At 36.2% G+C, this 21,835-nt stretch overlaps 1 protein-coding gene across 1 annotated transcript in view; it reads left to right on the top strand.

The window, feature by feature from the left end:
• Positions 1-21,835, top strand: part of CALN1 (calneuron 1) — a 1,476,296-nt gene that overhangs the window by 738,068 nt on the left and 716,393 nt on the right. The window contains exon 4 of the mRNA XM_044054204.1: positions 10,874-10,986. Within this exon, the coding sequence (XP_043910139.1) occupies positions 10,874-10,986 (113 nt within the window). The remainder of the gene's footprint in view (positions 1-10,873; positions 10,987-21,835) is intronic.

Here is a 21,835-nt window from a genome sequence, read left to right as displayed (position 1 = left end):
ACCTTTTTTCTTTTAACCTTTGTTTCCAATAACCTTTTTTTCCATAGCCATACTTAGCAGAGGAACAGCAGTGAAAGCGTTCATCTTTTCATTGATATCTGTATTGTTGAAGCGTTCAGACTGTGCTGTTGCTAGAAATTGGACGATTCTTCCATTTTTCTTCATTATACATCTTAACAACATGCTGAGTGAAATTCTGCATTATTCTACATGTACATTTTTAACTTGTATCTCTTTAAAACTGTAGATGAATTCTAGCCTTAAAATCATATTTGTGTGTCCAAAATGCACAGTACACACACATACATTTCAGCTTGCATGAAAACACACACACAAACACACATACATACCTCTTTGAACTCATTATTAAGGAAAGTGACAATGAATGCCTTAATCAGTGCAACATTGCTCATTTTTATTTAGAAATGGCTTGATAATGACATTTCTTGAAACGTGATAATGTTGATGCATGTGTTAGCTTCATGCCCTCTGAAATACAGCTCATGTAAACCACAGGGCATTGACTACTCATTGCCATAAATTTGTATCACATTTTTATAACTTCCTGCTAATCATTTCAAGGGAGTTTCATAAAAGCTGATAACACCTCTGTGATTATGTCTCTTATCCTAGTGATTTAATGATATTCAGTTTCAGAGAGGCCATTGATTTAATCTAACTTTTACAAATTGTTCATCAAGTGATGTGTTGAAGAATTACAGCGCTGGCCTTGAATACAGAAAGACTAAGTACGCATTTCTCAGCTGCTTCTGAGCTTTTACATTCTTGATGCATATGTCTTCACTGTTGAGTTATTTCTGAACTTAAAACCAATTACAAAAGAGCTAAATATTTAGAAGGTGATGGGAATAGGGATGGTGTGTTTATACTTGTCACTTTGTACGAATGTATTTTGCTTTTTGGTTGATCATGTTAGACTCAAAGACTGTTCTTTATTTGGTAGCTGCTAACTTGATGCATCCCTGTCTGTATCCTCTGGTTACTTTCATGCGCTTATCCCGGCCCAATGAATCAGAGTATAGTTACAAACCTGTAGTTGAAGAGGCACTAAATTGTTGAGGATTAAGGTCACATGACATTGGGAAGGAAATCAAAAGAAGAAAATTACCTGTGGATTTGGTAAATCTACCTCATATCCAGGATCCATGTAGGCATCCAAAATTCAAGCCACAGGACAAACAAGTACTCACAGATGCAAGAATTGCTGACCCTAATGTGACAGCAGCAGGCTGTCCTCCTTCTTTGTTTGTTGCAAAAACAGGCCAATTAACTAAAATCCAAATTTAGAAACTTTTATAAGTAGTCCAGAACTTCAAAAGTCACTAGCAAGTTTTAAAATCATAAAATAAAAAATTCAACCAGACTTAGTCACCAAAAGAACTCAGTTCTATTCATATATGATAAATGCTTTTCTCTGCTAACTGGCCTTTATCAGATCAAAGCTGGGAAAGAATGTAAGGCAAAGACATAGCTGTAATCTGTGGTAGTTTAAAGTAGGAGTGTGGAAGAGAAGAGAATGGGAACCAAAAGTAGATCAAATTTTTACTACTGGATGGGATAAGAGAAACTTAGCAATGGGTTAGAACGACAGTGGGTAGGAAAAGAGGTAATTGTGGTAAAAGAGACTGTTAGGTGCTTAGGCTGAGATGTGAGTAAAAGGCTAGGTAGTCAAATGAAAATTAAGTGAAATTTGGGGAACTGGGGTGTTTTATTTGTATTTATTTTATTAATTTTTAATTGGATAAACCCCTTAGACTAAAGTGCCACTTTTCAGGAGCAATCTAGGAACAGTGATTGAATTAGACCCATGGGATGAGGGAATTAAATTAGGATTACAGGTTGAAGGCCATTCACAGCTCAGTGCTTTAACCTGGTTGACAAATTACATGCATATATAAGTAAATAAAGTGGTGAGTATGGTGATAATAGTAGAAAAGCTGGGACTGAAGCAGGGCAGATTAAAGGAAGTGATTAAGAAAGTGTCAGGCATAGTTAGTGTAATGTGGGAAATGCAAAGCAAGGAAGTGGAACACTGAAGGGGTACAAATGGTAGAGAATAAGGCTAAAAGGAGACAAATACAGGTGTAGGGTGAAGTGACAGGGGTACAGTACATTATGGATAACGTAAAGTGGGCATCAGTCCAAGAGGATACTGATTTGGTGTTACAGGAACATTGCGGATTATGAAACTAGTCAGTTTGAGCAGGCTGAAGGTAAAAATATGTGTACATATAAATTATTATGCAAAACTGTGACTGTCACTTTCCCTATAATTGTGTTTAACAGAAAAACTGAATCATTCATTGAAAATGTAAATGCAAATAGCTTATGTTCAAGCATGGATTTGAAACTGTTTCATGATTTTACAGGTGGAGGCTTAAAGCAGCAAAAAGGAACTAAACTGAAAGGAAAATGAAATATAGTACTATTAAACTGAGAAGACCACAGCCCTCTTTATTATGAAATAGTAATTAAAATAACTCACTGGGCCTGAAAATCATAAAGGATAGAACTTCATCAGTTTCACTTCATTATTTACTTGCAGCTTATTAACTGACTTGAAGATGATGCCTTTAGGGAAAGAGTTCTTTTTATAGCACAAGGATAAAGTTGCATGATTTATTTAGAAGCATTTTAGTTAAAAATGCATTCTTATTTCAAACTCAAAATAAATAATGCTGTCCAATACAAATAACTAACAGTCACTTTTTTTGATCAGACTGAAACTCATTTATAAACATTTCTTACTATTATCAGTAAGGATAGGACACTTTGTCATTAACAAATAATTGAAAGTTGATATATCGAAAACATACTTTGGATCCTCATCCATTGAAACAACAAGAAATTTCACAATACCAAAATATTTTGCAGAGTTCAAACCCTCTGCTCCCCTACATCTTGAAATATACTGTGAGCTTGCACAGCAGTGCCTGTAATCATCTGTATTTAATATAAGCAGTTTAACATCACTAATTGGAACTGAAGCGAATGGGTAATAAATGGGTCTATATTAGAGCATCAAGGTTTCAAACCTTCGAATGTTCTAATATCGAACCCTATGCAGCGAAAGCTTAAAATATCAAAGCAACAGAAACCCAAATTTTTTCCTAGGGAAAAAATTCGGTTGTCAGTTTCTGTTGCTTTGGTATTTTCAGTGCTGTGGTGGAAAGTTAGGGGTCGGGTTCAGGTAAGTGTGCGATTGTGTGGATGTGAGGGTTAGGGCGGGTTAGGTGAGTTAGGGTTAGGGCCCGGGTTAGGTGTGTGCGATTGTGTGGACGTGAGGGTTAGGGAGGGTTAGGGTTAGGGAGCGGGTGAGGTGAGTGTGCGATAGTGATGGACCTTAGGGTTAGGGTTTGGGTTAAGGTAAGTAGATAGTTAATGGTATGTGTATAGTTTAGTGTAGGGTTAGGTGTAAGATTTTAGGTGTATGTGTGTGGATTGCTGTTTGGTGTGCTTGTGTTGTGTGTATGTGTTTTGGAACAGTTTTTTTTTTTTTTCCCTAGGAAAAAAAATCACTGTTCTGACAGTTCGAGATTATAAGCTTACACTTACATAGGGTCAGTAAATCACCCTTCGCTTTTTTAAGCGGTCGGTGATCTAATATAGACCCATAAATGGGTCTATATTAGGGCATCAAGGTTTCAGACCTTCAAATGTTGTATTATTGAACCCTATGCAGCGAAAGCTCAAAGCAACAGAAACACGATTTGTTTTCTTAGGGAAAAAATTTGGTTGTCCATTTCTGTTGCTTTGGTATTTTCCGCGCTGTGGTGGAAAGTTATGGGTCAGGTTCAGGTAAGTGTGCGATTATGTGGATGTGAGGGTTAGGGTGGGTTAGGTGAGTTAGGGTTAGGGAGTGGGTGAGGTGAGTGTGCGATAGTGACGGACCTTAGGGTTGGGGTTTGGGTTAGTGGATAGTTAGTGGTGTGTGTATAGTTTAGTGTAGGGTTAGGTGTAAGATTTTAGGTGTATGTATGTGGATTGCTGTTTGTTTGGTGTGCTTGTGTTGTGTGTATGTGTTTTGGAACAGCAATTTTTTTCCCTAGGAAAAAAATTGCTGTTCTGACAGTTCAAAATTGTAAGCTTTCACTTACATAGGGTTGATTAATCGTGTTCGCTTTTTTAAGTGGTCGATGATCTAATATAAACCCTAATAAATTGGGGTGGTGGGATTTAGGATTAAGTGACAAGGGAAAACATTTACATTTTCACATATGCCTTGTGGAAGACCATTTATAAAACCAGTTCAAACAATTCTCTTACAGGGTGTGGAAGGCAGTGTCAGACTGCAGGACCAAGACATGTGAATTCTGGCATCTTTTGGGGTACATGAAACATATGGCAAAGGAGCACAACGTTATTTTGTACTATCCAGAGGACATATGCTGCTTCTTCTCTAAAGTATAAACTGCAAAGGTAATTTATATCCTGGAATGTCAAATCTCAGATGTATACTTCTATTTCTTTCCTGGAAATGACTCCTGGCTCCATAAGAGATACCATGTGGACAAAATATCAATAAATAATAATGTGATAAAATAGTTTTAATATTGCCTGAATTAAATTACTGATTTTTTTAATGTGAAGAAAAAAATGAACCTGCATATTTTGGAATATTTTCCTTAGTCACAGTCAGTGGCATAGCTAGGGTGGGGTGAAAGGGGCAGCACTTTTGGCAAGGGAGTGCCACATTTACTTTAATTAAAAAAAAAAAAAACAAAAAAACTTTGTTTTCTTTAAGAATGGTCTGGTCACACACACCGTCACATCATGTCTGTGTGTGCATTGTCACACAGATGTCCCCCATGTATGTGACATTTACGGAGACCTGTTCATTGCTGCCTGTTTATAACAACATGTTAGGTGTTCAATTCAATTCACAAGGTGTTTGCTGCTTTACTTGTTAAGGATGTATGAGTATTGCAGTCTCTGTGTGTGTATGAGTTAGAAGGTTAGTGCACAGAATTTGTTTAGTTATGAGGTTGATGCACAGAATTCATTCACTGTGTGTGTATGAGCTATGAGGTTGTTCCACATCACTGTGTGTGTATAAGTTACAAAACTGGTGCACATCATTGTATTTGTATGAGCTACGAGGTTGGTGCTCATCATTGTGTGTGCATGAGTTATAAGGTTGGTGCACAGAATTGTGTGTGTGTGTAAAATGCCCCAGTTAGGGATATCTGGTGGTTAGGGTTTGGTCAGGCTCAAACCCAGTACCCTAGGTGCAAGAGCCTGAATTCTCTACTCCTACCACCATTTATGATTCAAGGAGTTGAGTTTATAGCTCTCAACTGTCCAGATTTTCACAGAATGTCTGGAATTGTTGGTTCATACTTTTGGTCATTTCCTCTTAAAATTTGTGGTTTTCTGGCAAATTAGTAAGGACTGAATTCACCAAATAGTGACGGCCATTTAAGTTTCAGTTTTTATATCTTTTAGGAAACATATGGTAACACAAAAGATTTTATTCTAGCAACTTTCTAAGATTATATAAGCAATGTTTAAAATGTGTATCTAATTTTGGGCCTTTATTTCCCCCTTTACATTTTGGCTTTTCCGTATTTTTTTGTGCTGCAAAGTTGAGAGATATAGTTGAGTGTTAAGTGCATTTTACAAGGAGCTGAGAGCTTCAGGAGAAGAGAAGTTTAGGGGTGCTTATGGCAAGTCTGTTTGCATCGATAGTAGATAGTAGCACAACAGTTAGTATAGTTGCTTACTCCCACAGTCTATAGATAGATTGATGATACTGTACTTTGTTGTACTTCATAGGGGGTAAATGCTGCAGTCCTGCGTATGTCCTCCTTTGGAAAAGATACCTAATATGAACCTGTTATCAGTTTGCCATCCATTCCCTATTGCAATATTACCATCTTATCCTTTTTTGAATGCAACCTAAGCAATTTATTTTTCAAGGGAAACAAGCACTGTATTTGTAGATGAAGCAATGAAATGTAAAGTTGTTTGCTAGCAGCAACCCCTTCATTAGTTACAGATCTCTTTAATGTGGAATTATTTAGATGACCTTTACTTCTGCAGAGATTGTGTATATTTACTGGTATTGGTGGATTGTAATGACGGGAGTTTGAGTAGACTTTTATGATAGAAATGCTCTGAACTGGGCAATTTTCTTATTTGTTCGTACATTTTGTTTCATGCTTACTGGAAAAATGTCCAAAACAATACATTTAAAACATGCTCTAACAAGTGTGCTGTATTATACAAGGAATATAATTTAATACAATGAGGAGGGTGAATCAAAGATCACATGTGTGTTTGCATGGTCCTAAATATGATTGTAAGGGGCATATGATTTGAAAACAGCCCAAATGCAAATGTTATCTGCCACTGGCCAGATGCATTTTCTTTGAATGTGGGTTTCAATGCTGGTTCAATAAATGTGAGTTTCAAGAGCAGAGAAGTTTTAATGCTAAGTCTGTTTTCATTGTGAGACTGCATTGCTTTGTTAAACAGATATCTATCAGTGTCTGTGTTATAAAATTTAAAATAAAAGTTTTAAATTAAATCCAAATAATCATTGGCGAAGTAAAGCATAAAACAGTATGCACAATACAGTGTTTATGGTAAATGGGGAGAAATAGCCAAGTAATGGGGCACGAGTGGGGGGGGCTGTGTAAGGGGGGGGGCCCATTTGACCATGATTTTGTGAGGGTGGAGAGGTGGCAAACTCAAAGACCCAGGTGGCAGAAACTTTAGCTATGCCACTGGTCAAAGTCACAGTTTTGTTTGTTGCTAAACTACTTTCTTATTTTTAACTAGCTTAGTACATTGCCATGAACTGCCCTATGGTCAAGTTAGTGTTTACATAAGGGTTATTTGAGGAGTGTAGATTTTGTTATTACTGCTGGGCCTGTTTTATTATAAGTTTTTGTATCACACTCCCCCTCCCTTTCTTCCTTTGGGAATAGAGTTCCCCCCTTAATCTGCTTTGGTCTACTGTATTTTCTTAACACAACACCATTGCGTTGATGATTCCTCCCCATAGTGTCTGTTTTATTAAAGCATATATTTGATTCAGATCCTTTCCACAAAGTAGTGTTGGACAGCCTTTTTGCAAAACCAAAGTCAGGAGGGGGACAGACAGATATAGAATATGTATGCAAATAGCATTTGTCATTGATTTCTAGTATACTGACGACCATGCTACTGTCTGTGTACATTATTAGAATGACTTGCAGGCCACAATCAACACTGACAAAAATAAGTTTTTATATCATTCTCTTCCAGGCATAGTTAAAGGCCCTTTGGAAACCACCATTAGTGATAGAATGCTAGAGTTAGTTCTGTATTTATCACTACCCGAGAGAAGTGACTATCAGTTGGGACAAATACAGAACTAACTTTAGGGTCCTACCACCATTAGTGGTAGGACCCTAGAATTAGTTCTGTATTTGTCCCAACTTATAGCTTCTCTCATGTAGTGACAATTGATAAAATTCATCAGAGAATCTGTCATATTAATGTCTTCTTTCCAAACTGCCTTGGTGCTTTATCAGTGATGGTCACTTATGGAATACTGATATCCAACAGTGACATATGGTTTGCGTATTATCCCAGACATCCTTTACAGATGTCAAGCTTGTGTCATTTACTGACATTGTCTTACAGTCTTGGAACAATACAATCACTGATATCTGCAGGAGAACTACCTCCTTCAGTAGCTAGACTAGCTAGACTAAAAACACTAGCACTAGAACCCTCAGTGAAGCCCAGCATTACCAGCATTTAGGTAACCGTCATTGCATACTGATTATATTAACCTGGACACCATATATACACCTCTCACATCGGAATGCTCAAGCCTGATAGTCCCAGTTCAGAGACTGTTTTTTGTGGGGGAGTGATTAAAGGATATGCTATAAAGTTTAGCTTAAGGTGTACCTTAATAAATGGATATGGATGTCATGATCTGGGGGGACCTAACCAAAATTCAGTTTCAGTAACACCACAGCTTCTGTGAAGTGTAGGCTTACACTGAAGAAGTGAATATTTCCTGTAAAAGCTGAAAGGAAAGCTGTAAAAGAAACGGAAATAGTCTCCACAGCTAATAGGGATATCATTTACCTTGAAAGACCAGTGGGGGCTACAAGTTCCATTTCTTGCCAGGGCACAATATGGGCATAGTTGGTGGGTCATGTGAAAAAAATATATACCAGAACACTTGCAGATGTAAACAGCCTGCCATTTGCTTTCAAACCTCCAGCTATAAAGCATGGAATAGAACACAATATGAAACAAATGTGGAACAATTTAATCTAGGAAGCTGACAGCATGGTAAATGCAATTACTGTTTCCTCATGCTTGCAAAAAGTTCTTTTGATGAAATAATGTGATTCATTATTATTTATCATATTTGTTAAAAAAAAAGCATAACAATGAATATGTGACAGCCCCTTTCAATGTACAACAGTATGAAACATGGATATTTTAACACACAGACTCATAAATTGAGGAACAGTTCTCATAATTACGTACAAATGAGTGTTAGGGTGCCTTCTCCATCCTCAGACAGCTGCTTCTGACACTCCATTGTGATCTCCACAAATTGTAAAAAATAGACACATTAATGTATTTCTAGTCATTGCTTCAGGGCTGAAAGAACTGCTATAGGGAATCCCCATCCTCAACCTCTTAGCTAAAGAATTGGGGTTAAATTCAAAAACTTGATGAAAAATAGGCCCAAAGATAGGCACAGATTTTAAATATTGTTCTTGTATACTCAGAAATTGCTAGAATAACAGGCTTTGCATTAGCACACATTTTATGAAGGATATGAAGTCTGTCATTATCTGTTGACTATAATATTCAACTATTTGTCAGAATACCCCAAAATTTTATGAGGAACAGATCAAATATTTGAACCAAAATTAAGACCATTCAGCAAAATCAGGGACAATTGAAAGCCATGCCACAGCTCACAACCTCTTAGCTGAAGAATCAGGGACAAAGCCAAAGAAATAACAGAAGACAAAGGTCTGAACATAGGAACAGATTTTCAGTATTGCTCAAAGTTGCTAGAATAACAGGTTTTGCATTAGCATGTATTTTTCTGAAGGATATGAAGTCTGAAACTCAAATGTCTGTCATTATTTAGTAACTGCAATATGAACATGGGAGTAATACTAGGCAAGTGATCGTAAGGACCAATAAGATGATTGACCATATTCACCTTTAAGTAGGTGTACTTCAAAGTTTGTGCCTCTCTTTTCAAGCATTCAGTAGTGTTCCCCTCCCAAATCAACCAGGACTGTACATGGCAATCCTGGAGTAAATTTGTGATTTGTGTGTTCTAACTTCATGTCACTATGTTCAGAGGTAGCAGACACATGTAGACTTGTTAAGGTATTTTGCTGACTATGGAACAAAAGTACACAATGGTGGCAGTGACTTTATATGACTGTGATGTTTACAACCACTTAATAAGTCTTAGGCTGTGTGATTTGCACACACAATCCACACTAAAATAACATTAACCACCCATGTCTTAGCTGAATATAGGTGAGATACCTGTATGTATACATCTTAAAATTGGAGATGACAGTAGCATACCTAAATCATAAGAGTCATATTGGTGAAGTTGTGTAACCTTAAACCTTCTCCACATACTAAGTTTTAACACACCCAAACAAGACTAGTTACCTGATGCAGCCCCTTCCAATTAAAATCAGTTCTGCCAACGTAAACTCAAAACATAACAATCAGTTTAGTTATCCGCCTCTTTTCAAAAGGATAGTACCAGTTAGCACACTAATAAAGTATTTATAGAAAAGAAAAGGTAGTAAAAAAAGGAAAATGAAAAAGTGGTGGCTCCTTCTTCAGTGCTTACTACAGCAAAGAAAATATAAGCAAAATCTTAAAATTAATTTGATGAAAGTCAGCTCAAATGTTTTAAAAATGAAGAGCAAAGACTAGCAATATATATGATCCAGTTTGTTATCCTTACAATACTGGAGTTGCTGGATTGAATACCAGGACCGATGTTCACAAATCAATTTATTTCTTTTACCAAAAGTATTTTAAAGTTCAAGGTTTCTCAAACAATTTATAAGCAACCATATTGCAAGCTGTTACTTTACACCTCCCCATGAATGGCTCACAGGGTCTGAATGCCTAAATAACTTTATCTGTTTGGTTTTGTAACATGTATGGTGAGACATTAAAGCATGGAACTGTCGCTTAATTCTGTGCTCAGAAGATATTTTTCCTTTCCTCAGCTAATGTATAGTACCAAGGACTCAGACTCACGAAAATTCAGATTAGCTTGATTTATAGAATCAAATGTCCATGAGCAAAAACTTATTTTTAAACTTCTGCTTGCTTGGTGCATCGCAATGCATCATTTTACCAGACCTACTGCATAACTGTCTCCGAATGAGAAACTGGCCTTTTCCCTAGACTTGTTTGTGCACTGGTCCTGTGCTGTGTGTTCTAGTCTCTCTCTCATAGGATCTGTACCAAACGTATGTCTTGTTTAAATTTATCTGAATTTCCAGCCCATACATCAGCACTGAAATATCTTGCATTGGTAATCTACACAAAATTGTCAAACATCTTAGACTTCGGTTCCAGTCACTCTTTTTGTTATCCTGTGTCATCATTACATTCTACACTAGATTGTTAATCTTGGATATCCAGCTGTTACCTTTCCCTTCAGATTAGTGTATCTACTAAGCATGGAGTTGCAGAACTATGTGGAATGTACCTGAACTTATTCTTTATGTAACATTTTTGCTTTTCAGAGTCAAGGAAAGGAATATAAAAGTTCTAAAAAATGTTGCAACTGAAAATGCCTATATCATAATTACCATCTATCTTTTTTAAATTATAGGAGATGGCCAAGTAGATTTTGATGAGTTTATGACCATTCTGGGACCTAAACTGTTGTCTACTGAAGGAAGGGATGTTTTTCTTAGCAACAAAATTGACAGCATATTCTGGCAGGTATGTTTTAATTTTATGACTGATTTTGTATATACAAAAGATTCCATGTTGACCTTTTAATTAGGGCTACCTAATTTAAAATGCATTCATTTTATTTTTCACTCATTAATGATGTGAAATTGTACTGGAATGAGTAACTATGTTGTCACACCTCAGGCACAATCACTTAACATCAGGCTAAAGTTACACATCACATGAGTAAGAACATACGTGGTACGGATTCCGGTACTGGCTGATAACAGGAAAATCTGATTCTCAGTAATAACGTCCATTTGGTAACATGGGTCTTGTTAAGGAACTTACATGAAGTAAAATAAAATAAAAAAAACACAGACATGGCCAGAATTGCAGACAAATTTCACTTTATAAACTGGACTATCTGAATGAATGCTTGAAAGGAAAGCTATGGAAGCATTTAAGAGGGAATCGATCATATTGAGAAAAGTTGAGAATAAATGGAGGGAGGTAGAATGTGAAATGCACTTAAAGATAAGACTATATAGGTTTAATATCTCTTTGTGCTATCAAGCAAATGCAGTATAAGATGCTTAAATATTTGAATTAATTATTCTTTTAGAGCTGCAGTGTAAAAATAAAGTTGTATAGCTAAACATGCCTAAAGACTGCACTCCCGGAAAGGACAAGTTTATTGTAGCCATCCTAAACACGAAGAATTGTACAATCAAGGTTTCATGATTCATCTTCATTGCTATGATAGCGGATAAAGAGTTTTGCACTTAAGAAATTCTCATTTGTAATGCATTATCACTTATATATAGGTAGTAAAACTGCATGAATAAAGAAAGTGGTAACTAACCAGATCTGAGGCAGCATAATGCCTTTCTTTGTTTAAGGATTTTACTAAGTTATGAAGTGATGTGTCAGCGGTGTAGTTTGTAGTTTATGTTCTTGGCTATGATATAAGACCATGGAGTATGGGCACACAGGCATGCACACCCACACATGTACACACACTCAAACACCATCTCTAAAATTTGGAGGAAGAGAAACTATTTTGCTATCCTATGATAGCAGTAAGAGATCGGGGTGCCAGCTGTAGGTGCTGCATCTTAGGCTGAATGGATAATACTAATATGGACCTAGATGTAGTGGCAAACGTCTTTGTTTGTGGGGTGCAAGCAAATTTCAAGAACATTTTGAATATAAACCTACTAATACTACTATGAAACAGAATAATTATTCAAAATAAATAACACAATTTCCAGTAGTATTTAATGTTTAGTCCCATGGCGCCTCCATGGAAAGCATAATCAAAGTCACCAGGGGAATAATTTGAAATACTATTGAAAGTTATGTAATTTATTTTGAACTTAGACCTCCTCCCTGGTTGCATTTTGTTAGGTTAATAGACAGCCAAATCCATAGCTGTCTAATACCTTATGGCTGAAGCAGAACAATTCAAAGACAGAGTTGAGTGACTGCTGGAATATGCCCACCCATAGGGAGTTCTAAGGTGGATAAGGCAAGCTTCCCAAATCAGTGGTGCACTGAACTCTGCAGGAAGTAAAGGTGCAGCCATTAGCTATGAGGGACACACAGCATGGCAGTCTGTACATCATACACTGACACAGAGCCATAGGAAGAACAAATGTGGCCTAAGTAATTGGATAGTGCACAACATGCACAAACATATGTGCCTGGGAATACAGTGGTGCCAAAAATATATGACACAAATATATGAAGTATTGGGGCACATATGTCTGTAGCTATAGCATGGATGAATAGATCCCACACAGAAAACAGTAGTTAACAAATCTGCCAGATCTGAACAGCATAACCACATTCTGCATTGGTTCAGGGGTGGGACATTTCAATACATCAGTATGTGCAGGGTGGTGTAGTGTATCAGGTCAGGGCTGGCAGTATGGCACATGCCTGTGGCAATATCCACAGAGATGGCTGCATCTATGCCTGCACTGCAATCCTTGACTGGCAGGAATGCTTGTCTTGCACCTTGCTGGGCCAGTACTCTGGGATCAGTAGTGCCATCAAGAACTTTGTGGGTGTCAGTAATCTGTTGTCCTATGCATATTCAGCAGATCTATCTGCATGTCATTAGAGGGGATGATGCAGTCTATTAATGCTATCCTGTACACATATGTATTACACAGCAGTTTGTACTGATCATATGGATAATGGCTTAGCAGGCAGCTGTCAGCAGTGCTGCAGCTAGTTGAGTTCATATGTGGAGGGATGAAATGGATTTCAAAAATGTATACCCTATGCCCCTGTTTATAAATCCTAAAAATGACTGCTTACTGACTATGACAGTTTAGTTGCTTGGGCTGGCTTGCATCTTACCATCCAGAGCTATTGTTTTTTGGTCAAGGCTGAATGTCACTGTAGTCACATCAGGCCATTTGGCACACTAAACCAGCCTCTTTGATATACAATCCATGGCAAATACAGGTTTGAGTGGTCATTAACATATGTACTGCATGCAACACGTCTCACTGGTCGATAGACACATATAGTTTATGAGTTGATACTAAACTTGCAGATTAAGTGACCATCAAGAAGCTTAGCTCATCACCTACAGATATTAGCAACTTATTAATTTTTCCTGCTAAGTAGACTGCTTCCTCCTGGCAACTATGCAGTTTACAAATATCCCAGCCAGTGGACATTGTCACTTATCTATCTGTCAAGTCTGATTTAAGGTTGCAAGGAAATTGCTCTGCATGATGTTTAAAATGAGTATAGTCTAAAAGCAGGGTGGGTGTTTGGTTAAGTTTCTGTGGTGTACAGAGATATTGTTAATATGGCAATGAAGGTTTAGGTCATTGGAGCAGGTGTTTATTGTACATCTGGTCTTCTGAAGGTGAAGGATATAAAAAAGTGGTGAGCCTTTCAAGGCAAGGAAAGCTGAGCAGAGATCACTCCCCATGAACTAATACTAAACAGTAGAGGGAGAAGGATTTTAATCTTTCAGGATAACGTAGATGGCTTAATCATATTATTCTGTTGTTAAAGATTCTCTGAGTTACTCCAGGTTGGTCAAATTGCTTTGAGAGGTACATTCTGATCAAGGAATTTTATGTGATGATATTTCTAAGGAGTGAATGAAGTGGAACTATATTGTTTGACCTAGAGGAGATACCCTGACATAAAAGTTGTGCAAAGCAGGATGATTTTTGTTGGTTAAAGGATAGCTCATTATCAGTTTGGGTGCTCAGACGTCTGATGATTGCATCCATTTAGAATGGAGTGTCATTTATATGGTAGAAGGCGGGAGAGCTGGATTTCCCAAAAGGAACTGAATTGCAATTCGTTGTAGTCAGGACAAGTCCATGACTGACGCACCAGATTTTTGTCTGATCTACCCTTGCTGGAGAGTGAGAACCAGAACTGGATTTGACAACTGATGCAGGTTTGCAGATGTTGACAAATTTAGTTAACTACAATTATTTGGCCACTGCTTTCACATCAGAGCTGTAGATGACAAAAAGAAGCCTGATGATAGAATCATTGTTTTAATAAAGTAAATACACCTAACTTTAACAGTATCAGCTCTATCAGTGAGTTGGTTAGCTACTCAAGAGACTATGTAGGTGTTTGTTATATTAGGAGTATTATTAATAATACTTGAATGGGAGATAGCATTGAAGGCCCTGGCCAGATTTTGGTAAACAGTGGTGACGGCTGACTCTTAACCATTTCAAAGAAGTCCACCATTCTTGACAAGTCATGAGCTACCTCTGATGAATCCAAACTTGGTTAGGATCAGAGGACTTGAGGTCTAATGTGTTGTGCATATTAACTCAGGAACTGTACATTCCCTAATCTTGCAGATGATACTAATAAAGCTAGTAGGTCTTTCATTACCCAGGTCAGTTGTGTGACATCCCTTGGGACAGTGGTACTACAACTGCCTGGCTCCACACTTCAGGGACATAACCTGTGTTGACAAGTTAAAACGATTAAGGATGGGATGGGCTAAGTGGTGACTAGCATTTATATGCAGCCAGCCAGAGTATATTACCAGGATCTGTAGAAATGCTGTTCTTGGTTTTATAAAGTCCAGACAAGACCTGATTCCAGAGTGATTGGGGGAAGAATGGAACAAGAAAGGGAAAAAATGGGATGAGCTGGTGAAGTGACATTAGAACCAAATTTGTCAATGAGGATACAGGTATTGGCTTTGGGATCAGCATAAAAGGAGAAATCTGATAAACGTTCAGCATAATGCTCTAGCTTGCTTCAACGTTTCCTATTATAACTGGTGATTATCTTTGGCAGTTTCAACCTTAACTTCATAACTGGCCTTGAAATTCTTAATAGTTTGTTTAAAGGTTTTCCTTCCTAGATTGAGATCCTGTCTTTACTAAATGAGGAGTAATCTATTGTGGATGTATAGAAACGTCGTACGTTTGTTGTAAAATAGGTTCATATGAGAATTCTACTGTATGTTTTAAGTTGTGAATTTGTATGGTGGATGTGTCGAGTTGCCTCGGCATAATTATGTAAAAGCATGCCCAGTTTACTGGAGCATGCAGTGACATCAGGTTTGGGGGCTGTTCGGGGAATTATGCCATGAATGATTATTGAAAAGGTTAGTAAAAAGTAGTATATTTTGGAGTGGTCTCTGAATACAGTGGCATTGGGAGAAAGTCACATTTAAATGGTCAGATTTAACCAGAGGGGGAGTGACGGGATGGGTAGTAGTACAGGCTGGGGATGCATTTCTAAGCATAAGGTTGAGAACGTTAGCACCTCTAGGAGGAAGAGGGATAATTAAATCTGAGGAATTAGTATTTAAAAAAAATCAAGAAATCTCTCAGCATATTTATTACAAAGTAATACAAGTAGCCAGTCTAACATAAGTAAAGTATTTACACTGTTGTTTAACTTTAACTTTTCAGTCTGGCTTAGGCATTCTGTGTGTTTGAGGGAGGCCTACCAAACATTTATTCCACCAAGCAAGCCCTTTTATCTATTAGATGTATATAGATTCAGTTTTCACCTACCAGCATTTGTTGTAGCAAGTAAGCAGTTTATATCTTCAAATGCATAACATGCAGCATTGCCAGAAATGCTATAAAAGTTTTAGAAGAACAGAAAAACATTAGTAAACTAAAATGAAATGTCTTGTTGCTAATGCACAAAACATAATGAACTAATTAGTTTGATAAGGTGCAAAACATGCTTAAAGGATTCATTGGTCAACTGAAAGGCATTGAACAAATTATTATTTTATGAATTAAAAGTAACCATATATAGATTACTCACATACAATTATGCAGTGGCCATTGAATTTTGAGGAAATTATTGAAAGCAAAATCATGCTTAATTTCATCAATCTTTTATAAGCTGTGGAGCAAGTCGATATATGACAGCCAAGCACAGACACAAGGAATGGCAGGTTGCGGGGGGGGGGGGGGGTGAGACAGAGAACAAATGAAGTAATGTTAGATGTCAGATTAACAGCAATGTTTACTTTTTCAAATTGACTTGCCACCTGTGGTGTAGATGACATGTTTGTCTTAACAGTGATGCAGTTTCTTTTTCTTTCTAGGGACACATGGGGTATCATTTGCAAATTCTAATTTGATGCATTTCTAGCCAAAAGTGTATAAATATAATAATCTCCTGTCCTCCTATAGCGTGTCCATAAAGACCAAGAAATTAGTTTAAAAGCACACTTTGTGAGGCACTACATCTGTTAACCATTGCAAATATAGCTTATGGATAGTATATTTATGCATTTTGTCTTGTGCTATGTTCCTTGTTTGGATGCAATAGACTATAAGAAATGAGCTTTGTGTGTTTTTTTTTAAGTTTTGGCACATGTTAACATTATTCTTGTATTTAACATTTTAGTATGTGCAAAGGGTACAACATTTTGTATGCAACATAAACAGTTCATCATTTTTTAACACCAACTTTAAAATCATGTAAGACTAGAAAATATGTTACAGTCCAAGAGTTTGAAGGAAGCTTCTATATCAGATTAAGAAGAAAATGACACTTTAGAGGCATCTGTAAAAAAATGTCTTGTTGTTCATATGTCATTTCTCAACAGTGATATAAAATATTATGTATGGAACTATCTAGAGTTGTTGCATGTGCATGTATATTTTAATAGCCTATTCTTATTAAAATATTGTTTTCTCTCACATATCTTAAACTTGCACGAAAATGAATTATGTCCAAGTGGAGTTACCCATTTCAGCTTCTGTATACTTAAAGAAAATACACAAATGAAATTAAATGGAATGAGAAAACATCCCTTACCTGCCTCTATTCAGAAATGTAAAGTTAGTAATAGTCCTTTCGGAAATGACCTTGCATGCAAGACAGGTATGATAGATTTTATTATTTCAGCATACCATCTTTCATTTCTGGTGGGTGTCCAAAATTCATTTCTGTCTCCTCTGTGTTTTGCTGTAGGGTTGCAGTATAAAGTACTGAAATTGCTGTTTAAGCCTTCCAGTGACGTACTAACCGGAGGAACACTATTTAAAAACAAGGCTATAAGAAAAGCCATTGACCAGCCCACTGTGCTTTAATATATATTTTCTGAGTATATAAGGTATTGACAGGATGTGGGTGCAGGCAGTTCATTGTGCATTTCATTCACAGTGAAAATAATTCAGTGCAGTGAGTAATACATAATTTATCAGCAGTTGTCAGGGGACTCTCTTGGAAACATTATTTCTGGGTGAGTGCTGTTGTCTTTACATCACATATTTCCAAAGCAGAATGAGGTTAGCTGATGCCAAAATTCCAAAAATCCTTGTCAGTGTCTTTCAGATACTCTCTAAAAATAAAGTTTAATCTCAAACTAACCTTTCTTCGAGTTACTATTATGCATTAGGATTCGGTAAACACTTCGCATCCATCCTTTGCATGCATTGCTTGTTTATGCCATACACTTGCCTTATCTAGCTAGGTCAGATGTCACATTTTTCTTTTAATATGATCAGGGAAAACAAAAAATTGCCACTGGTGTTTCTGCAGCGTAATTTGTGGTCTTAACAACCAAAAATGCACTTAATTTTTGACCTATATATCATGTCATTTCTCAGTAGTATTGCTTATAAAATAAGGATGTTGAAGACAAAATAATCAAATCTACAATGTCAGAAAAACATAGGAACTGAATTTTATTTTCTTTAAGTGCAAAACTGATGCAAATGCATAAAACACAACCACATACATTTAACTACTCAGTGTATGTGGTGTGATAGGCAAAGTCGCTGCACTCTGTGTACACGTTAGAATAACCTACACAGACCTAGCCCTAGCCTTAATTCTAACACTATACTTAAACTTAACTTCAACCCCAAACTCAACCCTGTTACAATTTGTTTATATCTTTTCCACAGTCAAGAATGATTGTTTAGAGTTAGTTTTTTTCATACCATGGATGAAAAACTTTGAAATATATTTCCCTTGTTTATAAACAAAGCTGGATATTGAAGGTTTTTTAAAAAACAATAGATACATTGCTTAGTGGTAGAGTTTATGATCCAGGTTTATCACTTAGTAAAAACTTAACTGGCCCTGTGTTTTGATATTAATAACATTGAAAACTAAACACTGACAATATTCCAAACCTTTGATTTGCCAAATCTAATTCTAGAGTCACTGATTTATGCAGGCACTACAACAGTGACATTCAGCCAACTGAAACTCTATCCACTGAAATGTTTGCACGATTCATTCTGTTATGGGAACCCTCAACCAGGTTGAAGCAGAACATGGTAACTGAAAATTCTATTCATTGTTTTCATACACATTTTTTTATGCGAGTGTTCTATCATATTTTTCTGAAAAATCTTGTCAATTGAAATTTTCTTCCTTTGGGAACAGCCCTGGAGCCAATAGTCTTGTTCAGATAGTCATTCGTTCATGTGGGTGGTAGGGAGAGATTATCTCATTCCATGAGAATGTTTAAATAAAATATTCTCAATAGAAGTGTTTTTTTTTTTTTGTAGTAACGGTTTACTTTGCAGTTACAGATAAAAGCCTTGCAGAATATGACTGAAAGACTTAGTGTTGTTTCTGCCCTAAACAGACATTCACAGTAAAACATTAATAAATATAAAGGAACTGGAACTGCTATAAAATGTGGTTTACTCATGGACATCTGCCTCATGAACAATGCACCCAGTTGCAACAATCCTCACATTATATTACATGCTCACATAATCATATTACAGCTTTTTTAGCATTTTGATAGGAAGCTTAGTTTGTGTATTCAATCTGATAGGATAGAATGTGGTTTCATCCCATGACTGGGTATACAGGTTAGTTGAGTTAATTAAATATGCACAGTTGATTTTCTGATGTTCTTATTTCTTGCTGTTTTTGATTGGATATTTATTAATTGTTTTAACTATGTTTTTGATATATTCTTTGAATGGTCTGAAGAAGCAACTTTGTGCTGCGAAAGCGCTTACCTCTGTTACTTTTGCTTTTATGTTTTTTAGTTTTATTAAAGTTATCTGTTTCCTTACAGAGTGGTGTTGGGTGTTATTAATTTCTATGTATATTTTTACATGGATATACTTTTCATGGTGTTTTTATAAGTTCACAAGTTATAATCTCCAGTGACAAAAGCTATAAGCCATTAGTTCACTTGACTCCACAAAATTGGAATTAATACCCTACTGCCCATACATGTAAACAGCTGTACCTTAAACATATCTGTACTTTTTCACTCCCTAATATCTTGGAGAATAGCATTCTAAATCATGGGATAGTCTGAGTTATGAACTTTGATCTCACTGCTAGGACTCTCTGTTATCTATCCGCTAAACCTTTCTCTTTACACCTCTACTCTTACTTTATACTTAAGCTACTTATGCCTCCTGTTTTTCTTAGTTAACCTGTTATCCTGTCTCTTCTCCTGCTACTATACTCTCTACTGTGTCTAATATTTGCTGTCTTTGTTGCTATACTCCCTACTGTGGCTAACTTGCTCACAACTCAACTGTATAAAGCAAAAAATGCAACCACTACTGACAATGTTCACCATTATGTAATGCCTCAACCTAAAACTGTAAAAGATGTGTTCAGTCTGTGTAAGTATATTAAATCTTAAGCTTCAATTCTGTTACAAGTCAGCATTATGTGTGGTGCTATCTATGTAAATTTGCATTAAGCTTGAATGCTATGTTACTAGTCAATGTAAAGTTTGGTACTATGTAAATTTGAATGCTTCTGTATACACCTTATATTTTGCTTAAAATTTAACTGTGCAGCTTTTCTCCCTGGGCCTCCACTGAAAATGGAATTGCATCCAGTTGGACTTTCCCGGTCAACAAATGTAAAATAAAATAATAATAATAATAATAAATAAATGTAATTAATTTGTGGCAATTTTATAATTCAAATTAGAGTATTTTTGAATAATAGGATTACAACATAACTCTAAACATAACTCTAAATTCAGCAATTCTTGCTTCATAACAGTTTTATATGCAATAAAAGTGAGAATTGATTTTCCCTTGCAATACCTATAAATCAGTTTGTAGAGATGCAATATTTGGCATAGTTCCTTATAACTCATTTTCCCTTGAAAGAATACGTTTTAAACCTCCTTTGAACTTATTCTAGTTTACTTAGGTCTTACTGTGGGAACAAAATTAATTGTCATATTAATGGTCTAATGTATATTTAATATCACCCAGTCATTGCCTTAGCATCTTGTAGTGAGATATTTAACAAATATCCCATTTGTCTCAAGGTTTCATTCTTAATTGGACCTAAGTGTTTATCAAAAGTAATTTATTTGTGATGGTAATACCAAAGTCAAGAATTTCATCAAGTACAGATAGTGTTACATCTTCAAAAGCTAATTAATACCTTACTGTTTTGCCAAAATACATGCCATGGCACTTACTATTATTAAAATTATGCAGTTATCTTTGACCAATCTAGGTATATTTTCCAGATACATATTTACATACATACATATATTCCTGATATGTGATTGCTATTAATACCAACTTGCAGACATCTGTAAATTTATTCATCCAACCCGTGTTATCTGTTGGAAGTGTCACCATTACTAGATTAAACAGAAAAAGCCCCAGTGCTGACCCATGTGGTACTCCTGAATTGATATCCATACTGTCTGGGTAGTTACCATTTACCATAATCAGATTGGTTCTACTATTAAACCAGTTTTTAATCCACCTAGATATATCACAATTTACTCAACTTGTCTTCAGTTTTTTTTTTATTATAACATAATAAGAAAAGGGTCATCAAAAGCGTTTCTAAGGTCCAGGTGCAGAACTCCTATGGATAAGCCTTTCTCAATAGCTGAACTAATTTATCATACATCTATTAAACTTGTGACAGTAGGTTTGCCCTTACAAAAACAGTGCTGATTTAAATCAAAATAATGTCTTAGGTTACATGGTAAGGACAATAGATGCAGCAGACACGTTTCAACGCCTTTACTCATTTTTGGTGTTAAACTTATAGGCCTATAATTTTGGAGCTGTGACCTGTTACCCTTTCTTAAAGTTGAAGTCAGAATAGGTGTCTTCCATGAACTAGGTACAAAAGCATTTCTCAGCCTGCTGCTAAGTATTCTGCTTAAGACAAGGATCAGGGAAATTTTAACAGTTGTTACTAGGATACCAGGAACTCAAATACTGATGGCAGTATCTTTCCTAACTCTGTTAAGAAACTGACACACCATTTATGAAGTCATGACAGGAAATCTATGTGGTACAAATTTAAATCTATATGATTTGGATCTTGACCAGATAATATCTTTGAATAACTAGCAAGTAACCTATTAAAACAATTTGCTATAAGCAGTAAGTTGTCATTTCCATCCTATTGATTACAATTATTTTAGTAGTAT

The sequence above is a fragment of the Protopterus annectens genome, chromosome 13.part0, assembly GCF_019279795.1.
Source record: "Protopterus annectens isolate FY-2018-M chromosome 13.part0, PAN1.0, whole genome shotgun sequence".
NCBI classification, from domain to species: domain Eukaryota; kingdom Metazoa; phylum Chordata; order Ceratodontiformes; family Protopteridae; genus Protopterus; species Protopterus annectens.
This window is presented reverse-complemented; position numbering and strand designations above follow the sequence as displayed.